Source organism: Rhinatrema bivittatum, chromosome 6 (assembly GCF_901001135.1).
Source record: "Rhinatrema bivittatum chromosome 6, aRhiBiv1.1, whole genome shotgun sequence".
NCBI lineage: Eukaryota > Metazoa > Chordata > Amphibia > Gymnophiona > Rhinatrematidae > Rhinatrema > Rhinatrema bivittatum.
This window is the reverse complement of record NC_042620.1, coordinates 31,148,671-31,161,052: the sequence shown is the minus strand read 5'-3', so window position 1 is coordinate 31,161,052 and position 12,382 is coordinate 31,148,671. Positions and strand designations below refer to the sequence as shown.

General features: G+C 43.0%; 1 protein-coding gene across 2 annotated transcripts in view; it reads left to right on the top strand.

Annotated features, from left to right (window-relative positions):
* HSPBAP1 (HSPB1 associated protein 1) overlaps positions 1-12,382 on the top strand; it is a 150,552-nt gene that overhangs the window by 58,053 nt on the left and 80,117 nt on the right. The window contains exons 1-2 of one of the 2 annotated variants that reach the window (XM_029605216.1): positions 3,801-4,029; positions 6,858-7,042. In XM_029605216.1, coding sequence (XP_029461076.1) covers positions 3,816-4,029; positions 6,858-7,042 — 399 coding nt within the window. In that variant the 5' untranslated portion in view covers positions 3,801-3,815. Of the gene's footprint in view, positions 1-3,800; positions 4,030-6,857; positions 7,043-12,382 lie in introns of those variants that run through there. The other variant, XM_029605215.1, reaches the window with a different exon arrangement.

Sequence of the window (12,382 nt, the reverse complement as noted above, 5' to 3'; positions counted from 1 at the left end):
GGAGTTGCCGGCTTTTTCAGATTTGTCTGATTCGGAACCACATGCTCGGGAGCTTCGGCTATTGGACGATCGTCTAGCATTGCTTCGCTATCTTAAGGTCACAAATGGTTTTCAACGATCTGACCATCTTTTCGTTTTGTGGAGCGGTCCGGAGAAGGGGCTTCAAGCTTCCAAGACCACCATTGCCAGGTGGCTTAAGGAAGCTATTGGATCAGCTTACATTCTCAAAGGTAAGCCAGTACCGGAGGGCTTAAGAGCTCATTCCACCTGATCTCAGTCGGCCTCTTGGGTAGAGGCTCACTTGGTATCGCCACAAGAGATTTGTAGAGCGGCGACTTGGAAGTCGCTGCAAACTTTTGCAAGACATTATCGACTGGATGTGGCAGATCGGGAGTCTCTGTCCTTTGGCGAAAGTGTATTATGTGCGGGACTCTCCAGGTCCCACCCTGTTTAGGAAGCTTAGGTACATCCCAGGAGTCTGGACTGATCCGGTACGTACAGGGAAAAGAAAATGTGGTTCTTACCTGATAATTTTCGTTCCTGTAGTACCAAGGATCAGTCCAGAGTCCCGCCCAGGGGTTAAGGAGGATGGAGAGTCATCCGCTTTACTGTTGTACATTACAGGTATCAGACGTTTTTTGTCAAGTTCTCAAAGTTTATATTTCAAGGGGTTTGTTATGATGGTTTGTTTGTATTCAGCTTTGGTACAGATTAATACTGAGGAACTGCAGGGGGCATCAGGATATATAAAGCAGTGTTAGTTTTATTTTCTCTGTCTCTGCCTGCTGACATGGATGAATGAACCCAGGAGTCTGGACTGATCCTTGGTACTACAGGAATGAAAATTATCAGGTAAGAACCAAATTTTCTTTTCCGTGGCAAATGCCTACCAGGTACTACAACAAACAAAGGCTAGTAGCATTGGGTTTTTTGTTTTGTTTTTAAATTATCAAAAGCCAGTCAGATTCTTCCTTGTAATCATTCATTACTGGTTGCATATTGCGTCTATCAAAAATGCAGACCAATCAAATTGCATTTGCTTGTTGGATGCAAATTCACACAGACATTACTTCTATACTATGACCTTGGTCAAGTCACTTTACCCTCCATTGCCTCAGATACAAACTTATAAGGTCATTTTCCAAGGTGCGATAGCCCATTATCGCGGCGGTAAAATAAAAATTAGGGGAAGGAGTGGAGTTAGGGAGGAGTCTGGGAGGGGCTGAGGGAAATGGGGTGGCGGCACCGCTGCCAGTGATAATGTTTTAGACATTATTGCCAGCAGTAGCGCAGGAAATAGCACCACCTTTTACCCTGGTGCTATGGGGACAATAGTGTGCGGCACGCGAAACCAAACCGCCGTGATGCGGCTGGCTGCACGCTAGTGCTCCCCCCCGCCACCTTTACCGTGGCAGCTCATCATTCCGCAGGAATGATGAATCTAGGCCTTAGATTGAAAGCCCTCTGGGGATAGGGAAATATCTACAGTACCTGAATGTAATGTGCTTTGAAATGCTGAAAAAAAAAATGCAAAAAGCGGAATATTAAAATAAATAAATAAATACTAAATTGCTTTTTTGTGGAGCAGCATTCCTAAATATATTTATAAAGATGTCAACAAAAATCTCATTCTTTTATATCAAATGCTGCGTTTGGGCACTTCAACTCTGGACCCATTCAGTATTGGAATTTAACATGAATAAACCAGGACTTGATTGATGGAAAAAGAACTGTAATTTTTCTAGGCTATAAGCCTCACATACACAGTGCACCACCAGAGGAACAAATAATCTTTCTTTTTTAAGAAAGCCAAAGTATTTAAATGTCCCGATTTAAAAACCTCTTTTCATTTTTTTTTTTACAACACAGGCATTATGCCAAATATAACACATATTCTAATGCAAAAATGATAAAAAAAAAACAGTATAACACTTTAGTATAACAGAATATGTGAATTGAAATAAACCTGACATGACAGTTCACACATGACCATCAGTTTATTCCTTAAAATAATTTCTTGCTGGTCACTTTTTGCATCATTTAAAAATTTCAAACCAATCAAATTTTCTGTTTTACTTTATCCCAGGCCATATTCTTAAATGTGTCTTTGAGGATGTCAATAATTAGCATCTGAATAAAAAATCTTCTTCTCTTATATCAGATACTTCATTCAAGCATTTCAAACCTTAAGTGGGAATGTGTGAATTTACAGACAAATATCCCCATTCAATATTGATATTCAATCTGGAAGGTTCCACACTGTCAGATTCAAAAATCCACTTTTGTACTTGCTGGATTAAAATTTTATCCCTGTTTCCTCTACGGGGTTGAGCCTGGACTTGATCAATGACAAAGAACTGTGAGCCTCACTGACAATGTGCCACCAAGGGAGCCTTTTAAGATAGCTATGGTATTCAAATATCCTGGTTCGAAGACGTTTTCGTTTTACCCACATAGATTGTATCACACTGACAAAGAACCACATTTGCTGATGTACAAGTAGTAAAATTCTTTAAAGCCTAGCATTTTTGTGTAACTGGATGTGTAAACTGAGATAAATTTAAGTTATCAGCACACACATGACAACGTCCATATCTATGATGACCTCTTAGAACGTTAGACTGTTCTCTTCCAAGGAGTTGATAAAATGCTGGACATAATAATTCCTTCAAATTCTTTCCCCGATATATGCAAATCGAATGTCTTTTTGATCAAATAATTTGTGTAGATGTAAAATACTCAGATGTTTCTTAAAAAGTTTTCTAATTTCTCCTGATCCAGAATTATAACGCAGTATACAATTTAATATGTCTTCATAATTATTATTAATTCCAAATTTACCTAACAAAAGTCATTCTCTTGGATAATAAAAAGTATGTTTATAAGCCTTTCAATCAACTTTTGCCAGATATCCCTGTTGCAAAAAATCTTGAGTCATTTCTTTAGAATTTTCTTTACATTCTGTTATGGATATGCACATCCTCTTGATTCTCAAAAACTGAGAAAAAGGTAAATTGTCCTGCAAAGGCTGTGGATGAAAGCTCTTCTAATGTTAATATGTATTTCGATCGGTAGATTTTTTTTGTAGAGTGGTTACAAACCCCCTCACTGCTCTCTACCTGTACCTTGACATCCAGTAATGTCATTGCTGTATAGCTATACTCCATGGTGAACAAGATATTGTCATTGCAGGAGTTTAATCATCTGTGAACACAGTTGAGTACTTCAACTGACCCCATCCATAACATAAATACATCATCTGTGTATCTAACCCAGAGGTTAATCTTCTCTTTAAATGGTGATATCTCAATCCAATTGCGTTCGAAATCTGACATATATAAATTCACCAGCAGAGCAATGGAGGCTGGCTTTCTGACAAAAAATTTTTTTAAGTTTTTGAATATTTGACATCCACGTATACCAACAATATATATATTAAATCCTGAAGGTAGATCGATAGTTTTGGCGAATGAATCAATTCTAGAACCGTTATTGACTATGTGGATAAATTTCTTAAAACCATTTGTAATTCAGATGCTGACATATGATAGACAAACTTCTCATTTTTTGAACATTTTAAATTCCCTAGGGCTAGGTGATCAAAGTATCGTTCTAATTATATTGGATATATGTCCATTATATTCAAGCATACCTCAAGGAGAGGCTCTGGATGTTATTAATAAAGTGTTGAAACAACGTTTAAGACCACACAAGTTTCCAACATCTTTTATTTTGAAGTTCGCAAGTACTGCACTACAAGATAATTTTTTTGTTTCAAAAACATATTTATTTACAGATAAGAGACACTGACTGCTATGGGATCTGTGATGGCACATTCATTGGAAAATCTATATCTGTCAGATTTTGAACGCAATTGGATTGAGATTTCACAATTTAAAGTGAAGACACTTATGTGGAGAAGGGGGCTCAGTAATGAGCTTTTGGTCTCTGCCTCCATCTGCTGGCTGGAGGATAATCCCACTTGTACAGATTGTCTCTCAGGACTCCAGGAAAGCCAATTGCTAGCAGGTAACAACTTGATTGAACTTTCACTGCTGTTGTCTTGACTTTTTTTTATCTCAAGCCATTCTTGATCTACTCCAGTCTGGTTTTCACCCTTTACATTCCACACAAACAGCCCTTGCCAAAGTCTCCAGTGAGCTGTTTATGGCTAAAACCAAAAAGGTAGATTTTAAGAGTCGTGCACGGGTGTACATGTGCATGTGTTTGCACATAAATGTGCACATGCTTCCCGGTGTGCACACATGGACGTGCCAATTTTCTAACATGCGCGCACCGGCACGCACATGGTAGAAAATCCAAGGGCCGGAACTTTTTCAACCCACCTAACTGACCTTCTGTCCTCTTCCCCTCTCCTCCCCGCCCCATATCCCTATCTTATCTAACCCTAAATGTTTTATTTTACCTTTTGCTCCCCTTCAGGAGCAGTAGCAACTTGCACTTCCACAGCACAGCGGCAAATGGCCACTGTACCGGCCGCCTCCAGCCCTGCCCCTCCCCGCCCCTTTCTCTGGGCCCGCCACTTCTGCGTGTAACCCTCCCTTTTTTTACGCCCGTGGCCATTTTAAAATTTGCCCGTTAGTGCTCTGATTTCCTCTCATGGCTTTCAATACCATCTTTATACTGATAATTCCTAGCTTTACCTCTCTACACCAGAAATGTCATCAGGAAATTGCAGCCTATTTTTCTGACATCGCTGCCTGAATATCCCACTGCTACCTTAAACTCAACATGGCCAAGGCAGACTCCATATCTTCACCCCCTCCCCCCCAGTCCACTTTCCTTCTTCCTCTTTTGTCTTTTCTATGGATAACACTATAATCCTCCCAGTCCCCTCAGCCTATGACCTTGTAATCATCTTCAACTCCTCTCTCTCCTTCTCTACACACATCCAAATCACTGCTAAAATGTGCCACTTCATTCTCTATAATATCACCAAAAGCCAGCAGTTCTTTAACACGTAAGCTACAGGTGTTGTATTCCCTCACTACCACATATAGAGGTAGATTTTAAAAGAAGCGCGCGCGGCCTACATTTGTGCGCGCTACCCGGCGCGCGCACATGTATGCCCGATTTTATAACATGCGCGCGCATGTTATAAAATTGGGGGTCGGCGCGCGCAAGGGGGTGCACAGTTGTGCACTTTGCATGTGCCGAGCCGCGCTGCCTTCCCCCGTTCCCTCCCAGGCCGCTCCGAAATTGGAGCGGCCTGGAAACCAACCTCCCCCCCCCCCCCCCCCCAATTTTTATTTTGCCTTTTGCACCTGCCTCTGGGCAGGCGCAAGTTGCACATGCCGGTAGGCTGCCGGCACACGATCCTCCGACACAGCAGCATTGGCCGCTCTGTTGGAGGACTCTGGCCCCACCCCCTCCCCGGACCTCCCCGCCCCTTTCGTAAAGCCCCGGGACTTACACACGTCCCGGGGCTTTACGCGTGTCACCGGGCCTTTTTAAAATAGGCCCGGCGAGCGTAGGACAGGTTACGTGCATAAGTCCGGCCCAATATGGGTATAGAGATCCCATGGGAACACACAAGGAGTGCCCCATGTTTTGAGAACTAAGACATTTCAGCTTTCCTGTTTTCTTATTCCTTTTCAAGTCCTGGAATTTGGAAGCAGTATAGAAATGAGCAGGCGTCATGTCCCATTGAACTGCATGTTTGTTACATGAACTCCAGACCTGTAATCAGAGAGAAGCCCATCTGAAGTACCCGGTTGTCAAAAGACTGAATGTTCCTCATTCAGGACCACTGTTTCAAACACACTTTACCTTGGTAGTATCTGTTGCTGTTGAAGACAGAACATGGACTAAGAATTATAAATACACTTACTGTCAAATTTGTCAAATTTATTTATCACCTTCCAACAGGTCTCAAAGCAATTATATAATGCAAGTTAAAACAAAATAAAAACACACAAGTAAATAAAAGTAATCAATACTCATGAAATACATTACCAGACAGCAACAATTCTGTCCTCAAACTTTAACATTACCCACATTATCAAAGTTCTTCTTAATCCTCCCACCGTACTTCATCAATCATAAATCATATTACCCAAAAGCTTGGATAAATAATCAGGTCTTCATAGATGGCTAGAGTCAAGCAATCTGATCTGATCAGCGACCATCCAGCTGTTTATCTAGGTGTAGATGGTTTAATAGCACTGAACAACTCAGCTTCCGTGAAGCATTTTTATTTTAAAATTCTAGTCTTTAAGATTTACAGTTTTTATACAAGCAATAATATTCTCTAGGCTGAGAAGTTGCAATATATATATATATATATATATATATAAAACTGTTAGGGCCTGAAGGCACTGCGTTTTGCATCCTAATACTCAGGAGCAGCCAGATATGTTGCCTACCCTCTCATGTGTTATTGCTTACATACCGGTAAGAAGCAGACATTTGTATGAAGTGCCAGCCCAAAGGGATTTAAAAAAAAAAAAAATATATATATATATATATATATATATATATATTAATATTTAAACAAAAGAAAACAAGTAGCATACTGAGCAGTGTACTGTTGCTTTTCCCTTCAGTAGATGTGATAAAATGTCTACGGCCCCCTGGGACATCTCCACAAGGACAATGTGCTTTTTACGAGCTGCCTGTCAAGTTTGTTGAATCAAGGCTCAAAGTTAGAAGGTGGAATATTTTCTCTGGGATATCAGCCAAGCAACTTTCTCCGAGATGCCAAACCGCATGGAAGATTTACTCCCAGTAGAGAGAGACTCTGTTGCATTATGAAGCACACGGCAGAGCCACCGGCCTAATTTTTTTTAATTCTCTTGTATCTTTATTGCGCAGGTAATGTTGCCTTTTATTTGCAGCCCCTCAGTTTGAAACCCAGTGCAATTACGTGGACGCAACACTTGAGCAGTTCATCGCCTGGAGTTGCGCACAGACCTCTAGCTCTTCTGGACCATTTGGTCCTTACGATTTATCTGATTACTGGGCGTATGCAGACTACAAATATATGGCCATTCTCTTTGAAGACCACACAGAAAGGCTGCAGGTAAGAAGTTATACTGCATAAGTTAAAACTGGAACGATAAAGCCATTTATATTTATTGTCGTCCATATTCAAAAGGGTTTGTCTTGCTACACTTAGCCGGACAAGATCTGTGTTTCAAATATCCTGCCCCACTGAATGGCTAAGTTTTAGCCAGGTAAGTAATTACCTGTGCAAAACTTTGTTTGAGAAGTGGGGATTTGGCTAATACCTTTTTTTTTTTTTTTTTAAGGTTGGGGGTTTTTTCCCCCAATTTTCAAAAGCCCAATGAGCAGTAAATTTGCCCAAGTAACTTTAGCTGAGTAAGTCCAGCTGCCGATGCCAAACAAAATGAGCCAGTTAACTTTCACCGGCTAACTTCCTGCTCGTCCTACCACTGAATCCTGACCTCATTGTTTTTATTTATTTATTTAAATTCTTTTAATTTAAATTCTTTTTTTAATATACCGATGCTCAAGACCAGGTCTTATCGTACCGGTTTACAATGAACTAGGGGGAAAAAACCAGTTAACAATGGAAGCAGGAAATTACATTATAACAGGGAATGTGGAACTTGGTAGTTAGAGGAAAGGATAGGTTAAACAATTTCTAACAGGAGAACAAAGCAAATAAGCAGAAACGTAAGTGCTTACATGGTAAGCATTATATACCAAAATTACATCGTGTGTAATATTAGGCAAGTTATATTAAAGTGCGGTTGGCCGAGAAACAGTTCCTTTTTTGAGTTGCTGAAGGAGGACGCAACCGCGGGGTATGTAACTGTGGGGGTGATCCTGCGGTTTCTTCAGGGGTATGCTTGGGCGAACAGCCAAGTTTTTAATTTTTTTCTGAAAGTGATATGGCAGTGTTCCTGCCGGAGATCTGGCGGGAGAGAGTTCCAGTGATGCGGACCGGCAGTTGATAGTGCACGTTTTTCAATGGTGTTGTGGAGAACGGACTTTTTTGGGGGAACCTGGAGGGAATCTCTGTATGCAGATCTGGTGGGTCTTGTAGAGGCGTGTGGTTTGAGGGGTATGGTAAGTTGGAGTGAGGATTCCTGAAATAAGGTTTTGTGGATAATAGTAAGTGTCTTGAAGAGAATTCTGTAGCGAATGGGTAGCCAGTGGAGTATTTTTAGAATCAGGGTGATGTGGTCCATGCGGCGAGAGTTTGTGAGGATCCTGGCTGCAGCGTTTTGCAGCATTTGAAGAGGTTTGGTAGAAGAGGCTGGGAGACCTAGCAACAGAGCATTACAATAGTCAATCTTTGAGAAAAGTATGGCTTGAAGGACCGAACAGTAGTCGTGGAAGTGTAGAAGAGGTCTTAACTGTTTTAGTACCTGTAGTTTATAAAAACCTTCTTTGGTGGTGTTGTTGATGAATTTTTTTGAGGTTCATTCTGGAGTCTAGGAATGAAGAGCGATGGTTTTCTTTGCTGCTGTGTTGTGCATTTGCTGTTTTCCGTTATTGTTCTTATGGTTTTATACTTGTTGTAACTCGCCTTGAGTGCACAAGTAAAAAGATATGAACTAAATGAAGTAGGAGTAGTAGTAGAGGTATTAAGTTCGATTGCCTGTCCTCCAAGAAAATATTCACAAAACTTACCATCCAGCCATATTCCTAAGGAGTTTCTTGGGAAGAAGCTGCCATTCCGTGCTTTGTAATTAGACGGAGGATTACGCCAGATGACTGTTCCCCCACACATACACTGTTAACTCGGCCAGTAGCCTGGCGATAGGGGAGAAGAGACAGAGTGGAGCCGCCTGGCTTGCAGGGTTCACATCTGGACTTCATGGATAGGCAGAAAGTTTTGCCACTGCAGAGATGACCCCCTGCTGACATAATCAAGCTGCGCCAAGCGATTAAATCTTGGAGGAGCTTCTGGTCCACGATGTGCTCAGAAAGTCAGGGAGAAGAAGAAAGGGTGAAGGAGATTGGAAATCTCCAGTATAAATCCTACGTTTTTACATAGAAACACAGAAATATGATGGCAGATAAGGACCATAAGACACATCTAGTTTGTCCAGTTTACTTCCTGGTGCAGTGCTGTAGACCCCTGTTGATCTCTGACTTTTCCCTCATTTCTTGGCAACCTCTGTGCTTACCCCGGGCTTTCTGAAATTCCTCTTCCCATTTTTGTTTCTAACGCTTCGACCAGGAAGTTGTTCTATGCATCCATCACCCTTTCTTGTGAAGAAATATTTTCTAATGTTACTCCTGATTCTACCTCCTTACACCTTCTTACTGGGGTCTCTAGTTTGCTTGTTGTGCATTATTTATATTTTTGAGGTATATAAATGTGTCTATCATAGACCCCCCCCCCCCCCCTTCCCTCCCCATCTTCCTCTCTTCGCTAAGGTATACATAGGGCTTTTGGTGCAGACCCTGCACCATTTTGGTAGCCCTTCTATGGACCACCTCCATCCTTTCTATATTTTTGTCAGAAGTATTGGGCACACTTTTCTAGATGGGGTCTTAGCAACAATCTCCTCTTTTGTACTGATCCTGCCTCGGCCTGTGCACTGTTCCTGTACTCTGAGGTCAGCTTACACACTCACCTCCAACTAGATAGAATTACTACTGCACTGCTTCTCATTGTGCTCTTTCAACTAAAGGAGAAGCTTTTCCAGGTGCCGCAGCTCCTTGTCAAGTATCCAGTGAATTAATATCTTGATTGTTTCAGCTGCAGCAAGAGCAAAATATCAATGGTACAGCACATTTGTTCAATGCAATTTAAAGAGAGACTGCTGGGAAGCTGTTCCCTTTATATTTGACCCCTGTACAAAACAGAGAAGTGTAATTGCAATAAATCTCTGAACAGGGACTTCATCTAGGGCTGTCAGGATGGGCAGGCGAAAGGCGGTGGTTGCCTGGGATGCCAACCTGAGAGGCAGAAGCAAGCTCCGGTGCATCCGCTGGTTGCCACATCAGAGGGAGACTCTTCCCCGCCCTGACTGCTGGTTGCTTGTGGTCATTGGAGGCTGCGTCATTGATTCTGACTGTAAACATTGGCATGGACCTTCCCTCCCTCCCCCCCCAGGGCACCTGTTAGCACGGCTCCAGTCCTGACTTCACCAGATGCATCCAGTCATCACTAATATCCTAAGGCAGCGTTTCCTAACCCTAACCCTAACCCTCAAGCCTCGTCTAAACTGTTAAGGGGTGGATTTTAAGACCTGCGCGCATGCGTCCACGTTCCCGCACGGTTCCCAGCGCACACACATAGACGCGCGCCGATTGTATGACGTGTGTGCTGGCATGCGCATGTTATAAAATCTGATGGCTGCACGCAACAAGCATGCCGGATTTTGAAATCCATGAGCGGGCGACCCGTGACTCGCACTCGCAGGGGGGGAGAATTTTACAAAGCGATGCGTGACGACCTGCGTAGGGCCTCCCCAGTTCCCTATACCCCTATCTGATCTTCCTACCTTTTCCCCTCTCCTCCCCGACTCCTACCCCCTATTTAACTATTAGATTTTTTAAAATGTTTTAACTTGCTGCTCCATTGGAGCAGCAGTAGATTCCACGTGCCGGCCAGCTGCCTGCACGCACTTCCTCGGGACAGCAGCTAATGGTGTTGTCCTGGCCCTCCCCTCCCCCGCCCCCTGGCTTTTCCCTTTGGAGAGGCCCAGCACTTTGGCGCATGGCTGGACCCTTCTGAAAACGCGCATGGCACGCACAAGGCCCAGCCATGCGCGTAACCCCCGTTATTTACGCATGTGGCCCTTTTAAAATCGGAAAGAACAAATTAGCAAGGCTGCACTCTACCAAGATATGTTCATAACAATGAGTGCAGGAAAGATATCACTTAGTCCATAAGTATCTTCCAAAAGCTTTATTATAATATCTTCATAAGCATTTACAATGAGCGGCAACTCCATTCGTTATGTTGTGAATAATAGCGTCTTAGGTCCCCCGACATGGACCCGCGTTTCGCGGTAGCTGCTTCAGGAGGGACGTAACTTTAATGCAACATCTGTTAATAAATATAAAAAGAATTTTCCCCCTTACTACTCACCATACAAAAAAATACCCAAACAAACCTCAGATTGTGTTGTCACCTTAGTAACAGTGTCACGCACTTCTTCCATTACTAGATACTTTGATGTAACACAAAACCTGCAAAATAAGTCTCTCAAAACCTATGTAGCCAGCCTGCCATACCAAACCAGCACTGACTCCCAGAAATCAAATAGCAACAACCCTACCTATGAAAAGGCAACCCTGTCAGTATTACCCCAGGCCCTAGCATACTGATAGTGTACTAATAGTATTAAACATTTATATACTATACTGATACATGTAACCCCCATCTTTGGGTGCAGTGACGTCACTCGAGGGGGATGCCCCCGAGGTTCGCGCCAACACTGCAATAAAGACGTAAGGTGTGTATGCCCTAGGAGGCCCTCAGGTAGAACATGGCGGGACGCTGCACCATAGTTGCTCCGAAGACACCGGAGGGTGCGGCAAGGAGACGCTAAGGACGCTATTCTCCCGAGGCTGGTGGAGAAAGCAGAAGTAGAGGTGAGGCATGTGGGACAAAGCCATCTGAGTCCGGACGCAACAGTACCCCCCTTCAAAGGGCCTCCTCCAGACCCCCCTATCTGGTCTTGGTTTCCGTGGATGCGATCGATGATACTGGTTCAGCATCTCTTTGTCCAATATATTAGCCATAGGCTCCCACGAATTATTTTCTGGTCCATAGCCCTCCCATGACAGGAGGTATTCCCAAACTCTGCCTCTCTTCCTTACATCAAGTATAGCGTTGACTTTGTACTCAGTGTCCTCTTCTGCGTCAACAGGAGGGGGATCTACTGTCTTGGTGCTGAATTTGTTGAGAATGAGCGGTTTCAATAATGAGATGTGAAATGTGTTATGGATCTTCATTGCTGGGGGAAGTCTGAGACTGTAGGAAAGATTGCCCAGACGTCGGAGGATGGAGAATGATCCAACATAGCGTGGAGTGAAGCAAGCAGATGGTAACTTGAGTCTAAGATGCTTCGTAGACAGCCAGACTTTATCATCAGACTTAAATTCAGGAGCCTTGCCGTGATGAATGTCATAGTCTCTTTTAGCTCGGATTCCAGATTTGATGAGCATCTCCTTGGTCTTCTTCCAAAGTTGTTGAATCTCATCGGCAGTAGCTTGAGCTGCTGGGGACGACACTGTTAGCGGAAGTGGCAAAAGTGGTGAAGGTAGTCGTCCATATACCCCTTCGAATGGTGTTGATCCAGTAGATGTAGCTGGATGAGAATTGATGGAAAACTTGGCCCATGGTAGAAGTTCAGCCCAGTCATTCTGACGTGAAGAGACGTAGGCTCTGAGGAACTGCTTGAAGATATGATTCATCCTCTCAGTTTGG